Raw genomic sequence first — 21,000 nt, 5'->3', positions numbered from 1 at the left:
GCATTTGAATACTAATAGATGCTTATGTAAGTCGTAATTCTCCAACCTTGGGAGCAGCCAACATGTCTTTCGCAGATGAACAGATGAACTTTGGCACGCCCATACAGTGGGGGTAGGATTTAGCACCAAAAAGAAATGAGCCATTAATGAGAGACTATGTGATGGAACCTGCAGTGCACATTGCTAAGTGAAAGAAGCCGGACTGAAAATGATTACACCTTGTGCGCCGCCAACTACGTGATATTCTAGAAAAGGTAAAATTGTGGGGGACAATAAATAGATCACATGAACAGGAAGCACACAAGAGTCTTTAGCATTGGGTATTAGTCTTTTGGGGGCAGTGTTGGTGAGGTACAAGTAATAGGGGCAGGGAATACATGGGACCTCTCTCCACCTTCTTCTTAGTGAATATAATTACATATAAAATTACTATAGAAAATTCATTCATTTGGAACATAAACTAAACAACCAACAGATATCTCTAAATATTCACCAGAGAGGAATTAGAGTATATTTAACTCATGCACATTGAAACCATAAGCACACAGGTCAACAGTAATCAACTCAAAAGTTAACTCACAGTGTATATAGACATATGTTATACTATGTTAATATAGGCAAGATAATTCTATGTATGCAATTAGGATATGTATGTATTAATATCTAAATAAGTATACATAATGGTAAGCGGTAATTTCAGCAGAAATTATGGCATTTCTTCAGGATGGAATTAAATCAAGGCTGGGTACTTAGTTTGCTTCATTTCTGTATGAAAGGACTTAGTCTTTGGCTGGCTGGCAGAACTCAGATGCTGGTTAGAGAATTGTGTATGCCCATTTTAAATTGCTTATGTGTAGGTGAGTGCTGTGCATGCAGAGGCTGGAAGAGGGCATCAGGTCCCCTGGAGCTAGAGTTTGAGTTACAGGCCATTGTGAGTCACCTGACATGCATGCTGGGAACCAGACTCAGGTCCTTGGCAAGAGCAACAAGTACTCCTAACTGCTGAGCCGCCTCTTCAGCTCCAGAGTTTGTATATATTTCATTTTCATTTTGGGAAGTACTCCATTTAAGAGAGACTGTGAACAATGATGCTTGATTTGCAGTTGGGTATTTTAAAATGAGAAGCACTCAAACAACAAATCTAGGAAGCGCTAATGCTATGTATATATATTTGCACTTTCAAGGTTGTATCTTCAGAGCTCCAGAAGAAATGAAGAAATTGCTTTACTGTATTTTCTTGCAATTCCAAGCTTAGTATTGAGGGAAGGGAGTCAACCTGCTGAAGAGAAATAGAACCAAGAAGAGCTGAGGAGGTTTGCACTAGCACCTACCTTGCAACACAGAGTCCTCACAGGCTGAAGTCTGAGCTCACTCTCTGTTCTGACTACTTAACAGTTTACTCCAGTGTTTGTTTTAGAGCTGATATGAGAAGCAGGAAGCAGAACCTCTCTCTTCATTGTCTCTCACATATTCAACACAGCACTTTACATACTGGGTAGACAGAGGCCTGTCTCGGTACATCTGGCATTTATTTTTCCACGGACACCAATAATGCATCCTGTGATTTAACTCATTTTTGCACTCTTTACCTTGTAATGACCTCAGATCATATGTATTGAGAGCTCAGTCTCACAGGATGGGATGTCAGACTCCAGGTTCTGGCAGTAGGTTGACTCTGATACATCTGAGGGCTACCAAGACTCTTTCCAAAAGTTCGAGTGACTCTCACAAATCAGACAGTGTCTTCACTGATGTTTTCAAAATTAATTTTGGGTTTTTATTCTTTGGTGTCTTCAGAGATGTATGTAATGAATTTTATTTTACCCCCATTACTTCTCATTCCCTCCTTTCCCACTGAAACTCTTCTTCCCAGCAAGTATACCTACATCCCCCTTGTCACAGGCACTTACAGTGCCAGCGGCTGGAAACAAGTGATCAAAACAGGAGCCTGAGAGGGACTGTTCATGGTCCAAATATAGCAGTCGACAACATAGTGTTGCGACTTAGTGTTATGATCAAAGAATGCTAAAAGTTATTTAGTAACTCTCCAACTCTAGGGTTTCTGACCACAGGTGCAGAGAGCTGGAGAGAGTAGAGTGACCCCTGGCAAGCCTTGCTGCATTGCAGCATCTGCTCTACTGCTAGTTCCCGCCTTGGTGATCAGTGTCCCTGCCACATACAGACTGATCTTCTCACTAGAGAGTCAGCTAATCACATCCTTCACAGCTGACCCACAAATTACCTTAGTGGTTCCAGGCTTAGGAAATAATACAAAACCATTAGGATGGAAGGATTGAATCTACATTTAGCAGAGCTTAGACTGGATACTGGAATGAAGATGTCTTCAGTTAAATCTCAGCACTTGCTGGGTGTGGTGGTAAACACTTTAAATCCCAGTTCTAGGAAGGCAGAGGCAAATGGATTTCTGAGTTTGAGGTCATTCTGGTCTACATAGTGACTTCCAGGTAGCTAGAGCTATATATAGAGAGAGCCTGGTTCAAAAAACAAAAACAGACAAATGAACAGACAAACAAAATGAACCAAAATAAAAATGTCAGCTTTATATATATATTTGCTTATTTTCTTTTAAAAGATTTATTTCATTTTTAAAATTTGTGTGTGTGTGTGTGTGTGTGTATATACATATGAGTGCAGGCAATATACATATGAGTGCAGTTGCCTGTGGAGTCCAGAAGGGGGCATTAGACCTCACTGGGGCTGGAATTCAGGGTGGTTGTAAGAGGCCTGACTGTGCTGGGAACTGAATACAGATCCTTTGCAAAAGTAGTACTCACTCTTAACCTCTGAACTCTCTCTCCAGTCCTGTCTGTCTGACTCCTTCCTTCCTTCCTTCCTTCCTTCCTTCCTTCCTTCCTTCCTTCCTTCCTTCCTTCCTTCCTTCCTTCCTTCCTTCCACATTTATGAGGAACTCTCCCTAAAATTTTATCAAGTGTATGAGAAGATAAAATTCTAGCAGTTTTTCCATATTCCCATCTGAAAACAGGTAAGAAAGGAATGTGATTTCATCAGTAAATGAGCGTTTCCTGCCGCGTTTATTCTCTCCTTGGTTGGCATGAATGATATTTGGTTACATAACATCCACTGTGTAAGTGACCCAAGGATTTCTGCTGGCGAGTGGCGATTCTACACTTGGAACAGGTCTGATTTTGACTTACAGAAACAGAATACTCATCTGTGTTGCAGCGATCTGTTGAGAGCAAGCTCCTGTGTGAACTAAGTTAATTGAGGTCAAGTACTCAGAACAGTCACAAGCTAGGCAGAAACCTGGTGATGGTATTTGTACTAGCTGGTTTTATGTCAATTTGATACAACCTAGAGTTGTCAGAGAGGAAGGAGCCACAATTGAGAAAATGTCCTCATAATGTAGTCGGACTTTTTGTCAGGACTGCTGCCTCCCCAGTAATGACACAGAGACTTACTATTAATTATGAAAGTTTGGCTGATAGCTCAGGCTTGTTTCTGACTAGCTCTTGTAACAAATTAATGTAAATCTTTTTTAATGTACTTTCATGGCTTTATTACCTCATCTCCACAATGCCCATCTTGTTTGCTCTGTGTCTGCTTGACAACCTCACCTTCTTCTCCCAGCATTCTTCCTGTCTCGAAAATCTTGCCTAGCTATTGGCCATTTGGCTTTTTAAAAGTAAACCAATAACAGTGACATGTCTTCACACAGTATAAAGGAATATTCCCTAACACCATAAAACCAATTGTAGGCATTTTCTTAATAAGTGATCAATGCAGGAGGGCCCAGTCCATTGGTGGGGGCAGTGAAGGAAGGTACCATCCCCGGGGCTGATAGGTCCAGGTTCTATAAGAAAGCAGGCTGAGCAAACCAGAAAACAGGTCAGTAAACACTACCCCTCCATGGTCTCTGCATCAGCTCTTGCTTCCATGTTCCTGTCTGCTTGAGTTCCTGTCCTGATTTCCTTTGGCGATGAACAGCAATGTGGAAGTATAAGCCAAATAAGTTCTTTCCTTCCCTACTTGCTTTTTGGTCGTGGTGTTTTGTTGCAGCAATAGAAACTCTAAGACCGTATTACCATTATTTATAAGAATATTCTTAAACATTTCAGTTCTACTCAGATATGCTTAAAAGCACACAGTTCATGAGAGTCTGCAGAGAAAACACACGCTGAATACTGCATTAGTAAAGAACAGATGAAAACAATCAAAGAGCTGCTGTTTATCCCCTCCAGTCTTTCACAACGGCACTATGAGGAGTCAGACTTTGACAGCAAGTAGGTCTGACATGACCTTGGCCCCAGACATCCATGTCTCCTGAGAAACCATATGTGAGTTTATGATGTTAATTACAGCTCTTGTGTATGGATCTATGGCTCACACGAGAGGCTGTTGCTCTTGTGAGGTTAGCAGGGTCTGGGAGACACTATGGACTAAGGACAAGAGCTAGGGATTTAGCTAAGAGGTAGAGCCCTTGCCTAGCATGCTCAAGGCCATGGGCTTCATCCCAGAAAGTTGAACAAATAATAAAAACCTTCTCGTGGGAACTAGGTATTTGAACACCTAGTTAGCATGTTATGTCACGTGTACCATCCCTAAGAAGGGATTTCAGTCCCTCTTTGGGGCGTTAATTGGTAGAAGATAGAACCTAAAGTCTTATGGGAAATTTAGCATTAACTGGCTGAAATCATGCTAAAAAATGGTTTTGTTTCTGCTCCTTGGTCTCTCTCCCTCTCTTCCTCCTATTTCCTCTCCCCCTGCCTTCCCCCTTTTCCCCAAATATGCTTTTCCCTCCCTCTCTCCCACTCCTCCCTCCCTCCTCCTCGTCTCTTCCCTCTCTCCTCTTTCTTCATTTACTTAACTTTCCTCTTTTCTGGCTGTCTACCAGATTTCCACGAGTGTCTGGACCAGATCAGAGTGTTCCACTGCAAATATAATTTTCAGTTCTTTTGAAAGATAGCACACAGAGAGCTTAATAGCTGAAATTCCATTTGGAGGGATGATTAGTCAGCAAAAAGATGCCCTGTGTTTCATTGTGCGTTTTTCGAAGGTCAGTTACTCTCTTAGGTCTTGGTCTGGCAGCTCTAAAAGCCAGCTTTACGTACGTGGTAGAGGAGGCTTTGCACTCTCCCGAAAACCCTTGAATGGGTATCAGTTCAACATTACAAAGAAAGAAAAGCAAAAGGTACCCACTTCTCAGGCAGCTCTGCTGAGCCTTGGGTCACCTGTGCTATGGAAAGGCATTGCTAGTTGATTGGATATGTGTCATTTCCATAGAAGTGTAAGCTTGTTAGTGTTGGAGGTGTAGGAAATGGAACAGGGCCAGGCAGCAGGATGCTTAAGAGCAATACCAATGCCACTGTTGTCTTGGGGCAGAGATGCAGGTGGTTCATCCAGTCGCTAGTGTTATGCCCAAATCTGCTCAATCCCCGCAAGCCAACAAGGAAACCAAGAGTCCTTTATGTAAAAGCAAAGAGCCTTTATTTTAATCAAGTTTACAAATTCAGTCTCCCCACATGTCCAACGTATTGGAATAACCGGAGAAACCTGAGCTCAATTAGAATTGGGTTTTTATACTAGTAAAGGTGGGGGTGAAGGGTTTCTGAGGTTCAGGACTCCTGATTGGCTGACCTTTGTCTAGGGGTGCCCTGGTGAGGTATGCTGGCAGGTGATCTATCTACAGTGGTTGGAATGTCAGGCATTTTTTTAAAATGGGAATGGGTGGGGGTCAGGTAATCTCAACTTGTGGTTCTTTCCTGCTACCAGGTATTGCTTCAGGGTAAACTACTGAGACTCAGGCCTTTTATTAAATTTATCAAGAGCCAGAGTTCTACTCTGGCAGGTGATAATGGTTGGAAGTAAAGAACTTCCTTTGGGTGACCTGCCTATACTTAATTTATTATGGCTGGCCCCCACAGCTAACACATCACCTGAGTTGCTCCTCTTTCATCTCTGTGGCCTGGTACTGGGTTATGAAGGAGTCAAGGTTAGCTTCTCCAGGAAATGAGGTTAAACTAACAGGCATTTCTCAGGCCCAGAGGTGCGCTTCATTCTTTCGCCACCCTCAAACACAAACTGGGGTACAATATGGATGAAATGAATATAAACTGGGCTTAGCTTGGGGAAATCAGATAGATAGTTACTGTAATGGAGGATACTACTAACTGTCTTTTAGAAAATTATCAATTTATGTGTTTGTGTATGGGTGTGAATGGCACATCTGCCGAGATCAGAGGACAATTTGTTAGAGTTGGTTCTCTCCTTCAACTGTGTGTGTCCCAGGCATTGCCCTAAGGTTGCTAGGTTTGCTGGAAAGTGTCTTACCCACTGAGCCACCTCACTTGTCCTGATATTAACTTTCTTCTGTATCACCAAAGCTGGTAGTTTCTTATGCTGCCACTCCCATCTGTCATCGCCATGGTACAGAAAATCCAATCTTTTCTAGAACTTCTGAAATAGAATCCTTTCATGTTACTTCTACTAAAAAATTTTTCTAATGATGCCTGGCGCTATCCTAGCCATCCGACTCTCAAGTCTCTTGCCTTCTTCACCCCGTTTGACCTCACTGTTGAACTTGCTCCTCTCAACATGGTGCACATCCTCTCCTCTTTTCCTGTGGTTGTCTACCTGCCTACTGTATTTTCTTGCTTATTCTTCCTTGTGTGTAGATCTGTGTGCACATGCACATGCATGGGTGTACATGCATGGGTGTAGCCCAGAGGCTGAGGTCAGTTGTCTTCCTCAGTTACTCTTTGCTTTAGGATTTCCCCACTGTTCCCGCAGCTCACCAATGTAGTTGACCTAGCTGCACAGTAAGTTCCAGGGATCCTCTAGTCTCTACCTACCCTTCAGTTAGCATCACCTAGCTTATTGGCATCTCAGCATGGGAGGCAGTCACATCTCCTCCTGGACCAGACAGGCATTGTTCCATTGTGTCTGATATCATCCCAAGAAGACTTGCTTATTCCGAGGCCTAGGGTATCCTCTACATTATTTCTTCTCTGATCCTCAATCCAGTCAATAGTGGCCTCATCTCAGCATTTTAGGTGTCCAATTCTGGATCAATGCCTAGTTTCTGTATTATTCCCTGTCCTCTTGCTTGTCAATTCTCCTTTCCTTTCCTTTCAATACTGTGCCTCAGAGTTTCGGCACATGAATCTTTGGTGTGTTGGTGAGGGGCTCCATTTAAACTTGGCCCAAGTCACAGCAGTAGACATGTTCTAAATTTAGAGCGTTCTTGTGGTTTTGTCCAGACCCTGTGTCCAGCACCTCTTCTCAGTGTCTGATATATTAAATTCTGTAGAAGTGGAATGATGGGTTTTCATGTATTGATGCATCTTGTCTACAATGAAAGCATAGCGTTACTGAGTGGATCAAGTCAAACAGCTTTTTGCTATTTGCTGTCAAGCATTGTGAAAGCAAGAGCCCACCAGCTTATCTCAAAAGAATCTTGTTAATGGTTAGATCCTCCAAAGGCACATGGTCTGTGTTAGTCACCTAGGTGCCCTAACTGAGCTAATAATGCTGTTTTGAATGATGTTTTGTTCCCAGTTCCATCTTGTATTGTATTAGTAGTATAAAACTTGAATTTTGTGGTTCTGGAGAGATGGCTCAGTGGTTAAGAGTGCTTGTTGCTCTTCTAGAGGACCAGAGTTCACTTTTTGACAGCCGTGTTGGACAACTCACAGATGCCCATAACTCTAGCTGTGGGGCATCTGAAGCCCTTTTCTGGCCTCCGAAGGCACATGCACCATGAGGTGCACACAGATCTGCACATGTGTATTGATGTCGATCTTCTTTGTTAGGAGTATTAGGTTTGTGTATGTGTGTTACCTGGGCCTCCAACTATGCATGATGATGTAGAGAATCGGTTTGATTTCCTTTCTGATATACCTGTCTTTATCCCTTCTTGTCCCTCTTTCTTCTTTCTTCATTTAATTGTATCCTTTTCATGACATAATTTCTTCTCTTAGAACCCATTTGCCTTTTCAGAGTTGATTTTCATGTACATTTTATAAATATATTTTTATACACATCTTTGTGACTTTCAGTCTGTGGGATGTGTCTTATAGGGGATGCAGAGTTAGAACATGTTTTTTTAAAACTCCTATTTGAAAAAAAATCCTCTTCATTCTGGCTAGAGTTTTTAGAATATGCATATTTAATGTAAATATTGATATTTTTACTAACATTTGCTGTTATTATTTTTACTTTCAAAATTTTGCTTTTATCTTATGTGTGTGCACGTGTGTGTGTGTGTGTGTGTGTGTGTGCACGCGCGCGAGTTCAGCGCCTGCAAAGTTCAGAAGAGGGTGTTGGATTCCCTGGAGCTGGAATTATAGGTAGCTCTGGGTTGCCTGATCTGGATGTTGGGAAACAAACTCAGGTCCTCTGCTAGAGCAGCAATCATTCTTAACTGCTGAGTCATCTCCCCAGCCTTGTCACTATTTCTATATGGCTGGTACATGTACCATACTGTAGTTTTTAAACAAACTTGTGTGGTTTACTGATCCCCCCCTTTCTCTGTCTTCCTGTCTCCACTCTCTTCCTACCGTCTCTCTGATCTTCCCCTCACTCCTCCTCTCCATCCTTTTCTCTGTATGGAGGATGAAATAATGGGCCATGGCTCTGAGTGAAAGGTCATGCTACAGATGGTTACATGTGTACATGCTTATGTATATGTATTAATGATGTCATACCCAAGCTACTCTTCTCCAGCTTTATTTTCTCATTTGGTGCAGGGGCCTGAACCAACCGTGTGAGGCAGGAGTTTTCCTGCTGAAGTATACACCAGCCTTGTCTTCCATTGTTAATCTGTTTTAGTAAGAGAGTAAGAGTTGTTTTCAAGTACTTCCTCACTAAGTCCATCAGATATTAGTTTTTCTGATCATTTTTATCACTACAGTATAGATTATACTTTGCATTTTTCTTCTCTGTGCCACATTTTTTTGAGTTAGAACCGTACCATTTAGAAAATATAGCAATTCTAAGTTCAGGTACTTTCCTATTGATGGCTGCTCTTGCTCTATTTTTATTTGCAGTTTTCAGTGTTGAGTAAATTTCCTGGATTAAATTTTTAAATTGTGGACATTGTCCTTGGTCAAACTTAGAAAGGTTCTTTTAATTTTAAGAAGAATTTCCTAGATGAGTCCTTGTTTGAACATTGCTTAGAGTTCAACGCCACTGGTGCAGAGATCATGTGCCATCTTAAGCAGGAAGGAATTCACGCCCTGTGAGTGGACCTCCTGTGTAGGAATGTAACAGCTGCTGGTGGCCTTTGAGTCTGCAGGCCATCTGTGTGTCTCGTGTGATTTCAGTGAGGATTGATGGAGTCAGGCCCGGGAGTCACGGGGCCTCCCTACACTTCTCACCTTCCCAACATGCCTACTGTGGCCGTTCCTTGGACCAGGGGGCAGAGTTGTTGGTCCTCACAGCCTAGCTGGTGCCATGCCCTTGGTAGACCTACTTATCTACTGAGAGAGCGGTGTTATGGGGTGGGGAGGCAGAGGCAGGGGCGGCCAAAGCCAAGAAGGAACAACACAGGTGTCTCACCCAAAGATCAGCATCGACCTAAGCCATGGACATTCTCACACCCTTAAGTAGATTCACATGGCTCTGAAAGTGTTGAGTGTTTATTTTATCCATTTATTGTCATTTTTATTGTTTTTTATCTTAGACAGTGGATACACTAGCCTTCTCCCTCAGCCATAGGAAGGAATTCCCAATAAATTTTTCTTTAATGTCCTCAATTGACCTTTAAAAATATATATGAGTGTATATATACATACACATACATTTACATATATGCATACTATATATACATTCTATACATACATGATATACATATATAATTGTAGATCATATTCATCATGTATCTATCTTCCTCAAGTTATCTTCCTCAAATATCCCTTTTAAAGGAAGATTTAATTTATATTCATGAATATTTTGCCTGCACATATGTATGTGTACCATGTCTGTGCCCAGTGCCCCTGAAGGTCAGATCTCCTAGACTTGGAGCTAGTGATGCTTGTGAGTCACCACTTGGTTGCTGGGTACTGAACCCAGGATCTTAGTGAGAACAAGTGCTCTTAAATTCCAAGCTACTGATGGTTTCTTTATGTCATCCACTGACCCATTCTGAGACAGATGATTTGTTAGATAACGTGAAGTATTTGCTTAACCAAACTGTACTTCAGTTTGTTAGATTCAACTTCGGGTTTCTAGACTATGAGACTTAACACGACTCTGAAGTTGTCCAGACCTCTCAAATTTAGCCAAAGAAAATCACATGTTCAGACAGAGTTCCAAGTTTAATTCCACATAACAGGTGGAGTCTCTAAGCTGCCCTGTCTGCTCGACCTTGTTTGTATTGTAATTCCATGAAGGTTCTTCACCCAGAAATCATTGCCCCTTCTACAGCAACAGTAACTCTCTTGGGTATCCAGATAACTCTACAGCATGATGAACCAGCTGACCCTCTTATTCCTGTTTGTTCTTTCTCAGAGGGCTGATCCCAGGTCATGAGCTTCTAAAATGGCTCTGGTTTCAGATCCCTAGTTGAGGTAGTGTTCCTATAAATGGTTCTGTCTATGTCTCCTTTTCACGAAATTCCCATGAGATCTCATTACAAGTCCACGATTTTCTCAGGAGTTACCATCAAGCTTGTTCATGATTCATGGGTTGTTCTGATGTTTAGCAGGCAGAGCTGAGGTCTCTCTGATCCTAATGTTCAACACCTGTGCCCTGTGTGATATTTCCCTTTCTTATCTCTATATTACTATGACAAGGCCAGATGCTTGCTACATATGCAATCATTAACAACCTAGCCTTGGAGCAGCATGTGAAATGGCCTTGTAGCCAATTAAGCTGTTTGAACAACAGCCATGGACCTAACATTTTCATTCATTATTGTGTCCTTTCCACTTATGTACTCATAACTATTCTAAATTCTGAGATTTCAGTTCTATAATGATAACTTTAAACTTTTAATTTTTATCCATTTATTTTTATGCACATGTGTGCATGTGTGTGTGTTTGACCCATGGCAAGGGCATGGTAGTCAGAGAGCAGCTTTGGTGACCATTTCTCTCCTTCTACAGTGTGGGTCAGATTGATAGAACTCAGATCATTGAGCTTGGTGGGAAGAACCTTTTCCTGCTGAGCCATCTAACCAGCCCTATAACTTTTTAGTAATAGAGTTCTTCATCTTGAGTCCCTTCTCATATGCATATTCTAATACTCATGTAAATGACTGGAAATTATGGATTTTAAATGCAGTAAACTTGTGAATCATCTCTAGAGTCTGAATGGTTGATATATAGCCCTCCTATTTGAGATTGTAAACAATCGTGTGGGGATGGGATGGAGAGATGGCTTAGTGATCAACAGAACATACTACTTAAAGACAAGAGTTTGATTTCCAGTACACAGGTGGAGTGGTTCACCACTGCCCATAACTCCAGCTCCAGGGGATCTGGTGCTGCCTCTGGCTTCTAAGGGCAACTCATAACATATGCTCACACAGGTATACACATAAGTACAAAATCAGCACTGCTTCACATTTAATAGGAGAAATCAACTTGCTTGCAGTGGATTGGCCTTGCCAGTGTTAGAAGCAAGGGGCTACATGGGATGCCTGGGTATTCCCGGATGATGCTTTGTAATATTAAGAGACCTGATGGATTACTCTTCTTTGTTTTATAGGACAGGGTCTTATCTCACGTAGTCCAGGCTGACCTTGAACTCATTAAGTAGCTGAGGATGACCTTGAATTTCCAATCTTCTGCCTCCACTACCCCAGTGCTGAGATTATAGGATTGTATGACCCACACTTGTTTTGTTTCTTGTTGAACCCATTGAACCCAGGACTTTGTGCATGCTAGGCAAGGACTTTCCCAACTGAGCCACATCCTTATCCCCTGGGCATTACCTTAAGGCTCCTTTGTAGCAGGAGCAGGAGCAATCTTGTCTGGTTTCGTGTGTGTGTGTGTGTGTGTGTGTTGCCCTTCACAAGTTCATGGATGCTAGTCAGTGGTGACCCCCACTCAAGATGCACATGAAGAGAGTTGACATGACAGAGTATTATTGTGTTGATATTAGAGAGAGGCACGTGGGAAGGACTTTGAGAAACTCACTCAAGCATACTTCCATTTTTGCATGGGCACAGTTGTTCTTTGCTATTTAAAGAAAATAGTTTTAAAAAGTAGCATGCTCTTTCCATGTACTATTAGATTTGAAAGATGCTGTACTATGGATTCAAATATGGTTTTGCAGCACCGTGAAGTCCTTGGATGTTGTGTTGCAAAAGATGGATATTGAGGAGTGGGAATCCTTTGAACCTCGACTAATTCACCAGGGATTTTCATAATTAAGAGCTAAATTGGCACAGCTGTGGCCTTTGAGGTACTAATGTCCTGCTAATCATCTCTCATTTGAACCTGCTAATGCCTCTCTCCTACCCTGTTGTGGTCCAGAATGCCAACTTCAATGCCTCCTGCTTTTCTGAACAATTTAATGCCTGGGGATACCCAGATTTACCAGCTTCATTAATTAGCAAACATTTACCCTTGTCTTTCAAAGAGGTGACACGCAGAATCCATTGACACAGGAACAATGTTTGCTTTGCCAAGGTGATCATATTAACTTCTGGGGCAGAGAGGGATGGAGGTGGGAAAGAATGGAGCAAAAGGATTCTGGAGAAGTGGCTCGGTGGCCTTAGTATTTGCTGTGCAGTTGTGAAGGCTTGAGTTCAGATGCCCAGTTTCCGTATTAAAAACCACAGTACCTCTGTGACATGTGTGTATAATCCCCGTGTGAGGGTCTGAGACAGAGGATCACCAAATCTCAGTGGCCAGCAGTCTAGTAATCTGTGAGCTCCAGGTTTAAGGAGAGATCCTGTCTCAAACAAATAACGTGAAAAGTGATGGAGAAAGAAATTCAATGGATACCAGCCTCTGGTTTCATGTATCTACATACACACACACACACACACACACACACACACACACGCACACACATTAACATATACACCTACCCTCACAATTTAAAAATAAACTTAAGAAAGACTTGGAAGGATGAATATCCATGGAAAAGTGAAAAGCAAAATCCTTGAAGTAGTATTTCCAGGCTGGCATCATGGTAGGGTATTACGACTGAGGTTTTGAAGCCATGCAGAAGAGAGAATGGGTACTGGGATTTTTGTGTATTCTGGCTCATGTTTCCCTCCCACAGTGTATAGGAAAGGTCACTGGTCATGAGACCCGCGTTATATTGTCACTGAGAGAACATAGAAGCATCAGAACAATGGTTTTCTCCAGCTGGTGAGTGAAACCTTGCAGGGTCCGCGTGTCCAGTCGGTACATCAGCAGCAGCATCGCTATGGTGCAGCTTTGACATCCATCTGATGCAGGGAGGGGCTGCCCGTCAGTGGTCATGGTACTCTGCCAGAAGCTGCTCAGCAGATGGGTGGCCGAGCCGTGACGAGCCTGCCTCAGCCACAGGCCATCTGCTCCATCTTAAAGTGTGCTCTGGGTATCTTCCTATGTCTTGGCCAGCCAGCAGCTTCTCTCTTAATTTGCACCTCTGAGATTCTGAGCTTTCATGTGAATGTGGGCTTTTCTTAAATTGGAGTGATAAAATTATATTTTATTGGCATTTCTTTTCAGTTTAAAAGACTTGAGTCTCGGGGATTCTTGGAGGAGGAGTGCTCTTCAGTCCGTAGATAGGAAGCCCAAGCATTGTCCCATATGGCTTCTGGCTGGCTACTGATCAGAACTCAAATCCGAGTCCCTTCTTTTCTCTTTGCTGTCAAGCTATCAAGATTGAAAACAGAATCCATTTTTTAAAACACATTTTTTGAGTTTCTTCCATGTTTCCCTGAAGGTCGCTTGAAGCACCCTGAAAGGAGGTATAAAAGTTAAATGAACTCCTTTGCCTTCTTGACGGGAACCTAGGATTCCTAACAGAAAACCAAAATGAGGCGAACTCACTGCCCACGTTAAAATTCTCTCTATCCCTCTATGCATTTGTTTAGCTTTCTGGAAACAGATGAAGTTACATACATGTAAATAAAAATAAAATGGGAAATACAGCACATGCTTTTGTGCAGACAAGAGCTAAATTCCCATGTCCCAAGTTGGAGGCAAAAAAAAAAAAAAAAAAAAAAAGGAATCCAACTACAGGAGTATAAATGTTTATCCTATACAGAAGAAAAAGACTGTCAGTGAATTTTTATATTGATTCATTTTTGTGTCTGCTTAACTCCAGTATTAATTTGAAGTGTTCTGTCTTTTTATTATTTTTGTAATCGTCAGGCTACTTGGTAGGCTCGAAATGAATCTTTGAGACCTGGAGAAACCCAGATTCTAAGGCCAACTTTAAACATTTTGTAATTCTGTGGCTTTGGAAAATCAGCTTAGCTTCTCTTTTGTCTTGTCAAAGTCACTGTTGTAGAGACCCTGGCCATGTGACACACACTGTACAGTCAAAGCTCCAAGTGCCATGTATCTGAGTAGATGCTCTATGAGGGACAGATACTATCCTCAGTCAGCTCAAAGTGTGTTAGGTAGGGAGGTCGTTGTCATCTGCTGAAGTGGGGGTGGGGGTAGCTGTCATCTCCTAAAGTGGGGGCTGGGGAGGTGTCTTTCATCTGCTGAAGTGTTTGCTCTGCAGAGGACCTGAGTTCTATTCCCTTGAACTCATGTTAAAATGAGCCAGAATGGTCATGCACACTTGTCATTCCAGGACTGGGAAGGCAGAGACAGGAGGGTCTGTGGGGCTGACATTCAGCCAGCTTAGACTACTTGGAGAACTGCAGGTCAAAGAGAGACCCTGTCTCAATAAAGAAAAGGTGTGTGTGTGTGAGGGGGACTGGAGATACAGCTCAGCGGCTAAGAACACTTGCTGTTCTTGCAGAGGACTTGGTTCCCAGCGCCCATGTGGCAGCTCACAACCATCCTTAACTCCAGTTCCAGGGGATCAAATGTCCTTTTCTGACCTCTGAGGACACTAGGCACACACATGATGCACACACATAGGTGTGAGCAAGCCATAAAATAAAAACGTAAAGTGAAAATAATAACCAAGTCTTGGAAGGGTTAAAAGCTGACTTTTTTTTTAAACTTTTAACTTCATCAAACCTTTTTTTTTTTAACATGGTGGATAAGTGAATTCAACTTTCTGAATTAAAATAACACGAACCTTTAAAAGGGTAAAAAATAAAAACTGGATAGTGAAAGTGTGAACCCTGAGTGGAGCCATGGCTTCTTAATGGCCACTTGAGCAGTATGGAAGTTCACTGGGCATATGGGGTTTGGGACCGGCTTAAGTGACTTAAATCAGCTGCACCGTGTTTTTATATGTGAGTTGATCAGAATAGAGTGATTTTATTTCAAATTAATTTTTAAAAAGTAGACAGCATCTGATGACTAGTACTCTGTTGACCTATAAGCTCTGCACACACGTGCACATGCACACTGCTGCACCAGCACACACACAAGCACATACCTGCATGCATTCACAGACTTGTAAGATCGTACTATGAACCGAAAGCGCAATGCGCCCTACATGGGAAGATGGTGGTGAGAAGTGGCAGGTAGCAAGGGAAATGGAGCTGCATGCTTGAAGAGGAAGTCACCCTGACGGTTCTTCCTCTCTCCACGTAGAATGTCCCCCCGGACCTGTCCATCTGCACCTTTGTGCTGGAGCAGTCCCTGTCAGTGCGTGCCCTGCAGGAGATGCTGGCCAACACGATGGAGAAGTCAGAAGGGGTAAGTGCTCACTTCTGTAGACTTCTGCTCTTTTACTGAATTTAGCTGTGTGTGTGAATGTTTGCCTGCCTGGGTGTTGTGAAATATTTTTTCCTAAGCCAGTGGCTTCTACATGTGGCAGCTTTATGTTTGATTTTTCCACTTTTATCTAGCAAGCCTAGAATGTCTTAAAAACATATATAGAAATAATTCAACCTCAGTTCACTTCATGCTTATGTGTGTTTTGTGGGTGTTTGTGTGTCTCCTTACATGTTCCCATGTCACCATTTGACTGCTAGCTTTGTTTGCCATTGATCTCTGTATCATCTTCAGATGTCCTCTCCATGTGACATGTCCTAAGCATCTTTGTGATGGATACAATTTCATGGCACCATTCTGTATTTTAAGTAGCAAAATTACAGCAGTACAGTTTCAGCAGATTATAATTTTGCAAACAGCAGACTATCTTCTGAAAATTAAAATTCCTATTGTCTCCTAATAGAGATATTTTTCTTTGAAAGTCTATTGGGTTATTTTAATTATTTTTCCAGGAGACAAAGGGTTGCTGTGTTTTTTGGGGGGATATTATCTGCTCTTAATCAGTTCATTAAAGTTTATAGATAGTCAGTAGGATGAATGGCCACCCCACGCCCTCCCAGTTACCATAGTGCTTCAGAGTCTAATAAACTATTTCTTTCCAGTGCCTCAACTGGACTTTATTTTGCCATTATTCACTATTTGTTGTTATTGCAAAGACTCTTTTTCAGTTTGATAAATAAATTAAAAGATATTGTCACTAGAACATTTCTACCACAGATAATGTAAACATCCATGTGAGGAGTTGGATCAGTATCTTACAAAACCCCACAGGGTCGCCATGAACATTAACTAGGATGGGAACACGGGAGGAAGCTCTTATAGCAGTGATTCTCAACTTGTGGGTCACGACCTCTTGGGAAGGGTTGAAAGGACTCTTTCATGGGGTCACCTAAGACCATAGGAAAACAGATATTTACGTTATGATTCACAACAATAGTAAAATTATTATAAAGTAGCAATAATTTTATGATTGAGTGTTAGCACAATATAAAAGGTCCCAGCATTAGGGAGGTTGAGAAGCTCCAGCCTGTAGAACGTGCACGTTGGGGTGCTGTGAGCCTTAGGGAGCTCTAGGTTAGGAAGCTCTCCTGGATGGTGACTGTTCATCAACAGAGAGATAGCTGTTCCCCCTTTTAACAGCTGTGTGGCCCATTAGGGTGTCCTCAGCTCAGGGTTAGCCTGTGCAACTGGCATGTGCTGCTGGCCGTGTAGGAGCTGAGTCTCTTGGACTCAGCAGACATGCCTATCATCTTTTGCTGTCACACAATACCTCTCTAAACCTAAGGCATTCTGAATTATCTCATCCAAAGTGTGATGAAAATGGAGGTAGAGATCTGAGCTCCATGTAGCATTTCGTTGAATTTCATTTAGTGTTTATTCTTCAGAGCATCGTGATGGTAAAGGGTCAGGAGCAAATGCTTGAAGATGCTGAGGACAGAGACCCCAGTGCGGCCTCAGGAGGATGCACCTGCTGCACTGTGTCCTCTGCATCTTTGCTCCAGTTTTTTTTTTTCCGGACTTCTGCATACATACATGTCTTTCCTTTTCCTCCATTCTGTCAAGCCTGAATTTCCTGTGGATCCTAGTTTTTGTCTGCCTCTGTACCCACAAGTATGGGTTGCTTCTTCCTCGGGTGTTTCTCTAGTATAGCATTCAGAGGAGAGGCTTGCGAGTGCCGTCACTGCCACGTCTTAGCTCTGTCCTCTTTTCAGAGGGAATGGAGGTCTTCACCAAGTTTGAATAATTACCAAATGATGTTGGATATATAAGAGGTAGTGCCCTCTTCAAAGTGACTTTTAAGCCAGGTATGGTGACTCACACATATAATCCTAGCAGAAGGATTGCCATGAGTTTGAACCTAGCCTGCAGTCACATAGTGAATTTCAAGAAAGCTTGGACTACAATGTGATATCCTGTCTCCACACAGAGAGGTAGCTATTTATACCCTTGATTCTCATACAGGGATAATTCACCTGGCTGTCCCAGAACTCATTATTCCTCCCTACCTTTTCTTTGATTTTCCTTTCTAGAATCTTGGGTAATCCCACATCCTTTTCCTGCGCTGATATCCCAAGTAGGTCTACCACACAGAGTTAAGCAGTTTAATAATGATACACACAATTGTTAAAACACAATCAGTGACAGCACTTGCTATTCTAGTTTCAAAAAGTTTAACATTTCGTTTAACTTTTGCTCTTGCTGTTAGTTTTAGCATCTTAGTAAATGTACCAAAAATATTTGACGTACCCTTCTCTCTATATGGTTTTATTTTTAAACACATAATTGAATCTAACTGTTCCACTTCCACGGGCCCACCTGCCAAGAGAAAAATGATGAAGTGTAGTGGAAAGCGTGTGTTCAAGAGACTTACTGAAGGGTCTTTCTAAAGGACTGATTGTTTATAGGGAAGGCTGCTCTTTAATTTAATGCTGTGAGTACAATAAACAACCTGCGTTTCCTACTTAGGAGCAAGTGTTTGAAAAAAGAACATTTTTCATTGCCTTTCATTTCTGTATTTTGGTTTAGTAGCTTCTGGGAGACTGCTAGCCTTGTCCCCTTTGATGCTGGATTATGATTATTTGACTGCTGTTTAGACTACTAAAGGTACTATATGTTTGCACTGGACCTTAGATGTAGGGGATATACAGAAGGGCTGGAGGCCCTGGATATCTGCTGCTGGATCGTGTCTCTAAGACGTGCCAGGGAAATTGCACCCGTGAAATCCTAACCATATGGTTGAACAAAACCAACACGATGACAGCACTAGTTGACATGACCAGCTGGGCAGAGGACAGTCAGTAAGGTCCCACCACTAGGTGAAGAATTCCAGGTAATCAATGGGGCTGTTGGTAATGGGATAACTGATTTTCTCTGGGGACTTGCTCCCACATGGGTTGTCTAACACCAAGTGATCAGCCCTGAATATATTCCCAACAATGATAAATGGATTAAGTAGTTTGTATATACATATGCATGAAACAGTAATAATTAAAAAAGAGGTCATGAGTTGGGAGGGAGAGGGACATCATAGAAGCTGGGGGACTGAGGCAGATTTAGTATTCATGTATGAAGTTCTCAACAAAAATTAAAATTAGACACTAACAAAAGTAACTGTTAGCTTAGTCCTGAAAGATCCACCAAGCTTGCCTATACCGCCCGTGTTTAGACAGGGATGGATGCTGGTGTTTGTGACACTTACTCATGTTAGTTCAGGAGATATGTGTTGCACTGTGGAACTGAGGGGCTTACTGTAGATTGTGGGTGATGCTTTAAAAAGAAATCAAATCTAGGATGTGATAAAATAGTATAAAGATATAATATTGAGTTGAAAATGAGTGAATTAAATTTCAGTTCATTCATTTATTTAGTGCCAGCACTTTAAATATTTGTGAAATAAGTTATGTCATATAAAGTCTCTGTGGCTCTAATGGTAACTAATATGAGTTTTGCCACCAATGGGCCTATAATTTCAGGGTCTGAAAAACAATGACAGTGCTCCTGTGAGGACTATGTGAAGTATGTAGGGTTTATTATTACTTGGAATTTTCTCTTAATTTTTAAACTCATCCTCCACACAGTTAGAGGTAATACGAAAAGTATTTACATGAGTCCGTTTCAAATTTGTTCCCAGAAATGATTTCATCTTATTGGGCCATTCTTCAGAATTGAGATAGAAAACAAAACTTCCATGATGCAAATATATAATATTTTCATCAGAAGCCTTTATTTTCTGGGCAAAAGAAATCTCATTTCGTGTAACAGGCACTCACAGAGACCTTCCTGCCTCAAACCCCTAGGTGCTCGGATTGCAGGTGAGAGCCACCACCCCGCTTCCTGGGGTTTTCTTAAAGAGCCCTGAATGGTTCCATTTTCTAAAATAGTTTGTTATTTGATATGAAACTATAGGAATATGGCTTGCTTCCAAATCATACTTTGTCTTCTAATGAAAGGGACAGGAATACCCCAGTGACTTGTTGGCAGAACTAGCAATGGAAGTTGGCTCTGTGTTTTTTTTTTGTGTGTGTGTGAAAAATGATTGTTGTAGAATGTGAAGTATTAGCATTCTAGTCTGTGTTCTCATAAATTTCCTTCTCTTTGAGTCGTGTACTCTGAGAACACTCCAAAGTGCATCAAAAGGCTACTAGCTAAATTCACCAGTACATAAGTTTTTAAAACTACATTTTTCAAACATCAAAGCACCATAAATGAGTTTTTATGAGTTCATGTATTGAGCCTTGAGGCTTGTAATTTCACACAAGTAATTGCAGCAAAATGGTCTTGTACCTGTACAAGAACAAAAGGTGAATTTTAGGGAGTCTGATGCTGCGTCTTACAGGGCTGAGATTAAACAGCACATCCCCGGAGTCCAGACCCTGGTGAGGTAAGGAGGCCATTGAGCAGTCTTTCCACGCTGTACCCTCCTTATTTATAAAGTGAGACAAAACAATGGCATTTCCTTCATGGAGCCATGAGACAAATACTGTGACAGACATAGCACAAACCCATCACAGGGCGTCACTCTGGGTGCATGTCATTTTTATGATCTCTCTGTTGAGTAGCACCGAGTAGCTTTGCCTATATACTCTCCACCCCAGGAGAAAGCAACTAGAAACTGTGGACTAAATATAAAACATCTGAATCATTCCCATCACTCCACTCAACAGAGCAAACATTCACAGATTTTAGCTGTAGTTTCCTCTCTTAAAACAGATGACCACCACTGAATTGTGGTGGCTTTAAAACATTGCTTATCAGCTCACATTGCTAGGATTCACACATTTTTGAGTCCCAGTGAGCTGGAATAGAGGTAGGTGTTAGCAGCCATGACAGTTAAATTTCTCACTATCATGTAAAGACACCAGACCCTCCCCCCCCAAAAAAAAATCACCCTAAGGGAGGAAGGCTCTATTGTGAGTCTGCAGTACAGTCCGTTATGGTGGAGAAGGTATAGAGACTGGTGCATGATCATATTGTATCCACAATCAGGAAGCAAAGAATGATGAATCCTAGTGTTTTGCTTGCTCTCTTATTCAGTCCACGACTTTAGCCATGGTGATACCCACAATGGGTACCACCTCAATTTAACCTGGTCAAGATAACTACCCTACCTCATTTATGGCCAAATGCTAATCTACACAACCCTTTACAGTGGATTTTGGGGACTTGTTTC

General features: G+C 41.8%; 1 protein-coding gene across 1 annotated transcript in view; it reads left to right on the top strand.

The window, feature by feature from the left end:
• Nucleotides 1–21,000, top strand: part of Ryr2 (ryanodine receptor 2) — a 565,815-nt gene that overhangs the window by 191,951 nt on the left and 352,864 nt on the right. Inside the window, exon 3 of the mRNA XM_057787812.1 lies at nt 15,648–15,752. Coding sequence (XP_057643795.1) covers nt 15,648–15,752 — 105 coding nt within the window. The remainder of the gene's footprint in view (nt 1–15,647; nt 15,753–21,000) is intronic.

Source organism: Chionomys nivalis, chromosome 13 (assembly GCF_950005125.1).
Source record: "Chionomys nivalis chromosome 13, mChiNiv1.1, whole genome shotgun sequence".
NCBI lineage: Eukaryota > Metazoa > Chordata > Mammalia > Rodentia > Cricetidae > Chionomys > Chionomys nivalis.
The sequence above is the reverse complement of the archived record's forward strand: the minus strand, read 5'-3'. Positions and strand labels throughout refer to the sequence as shown.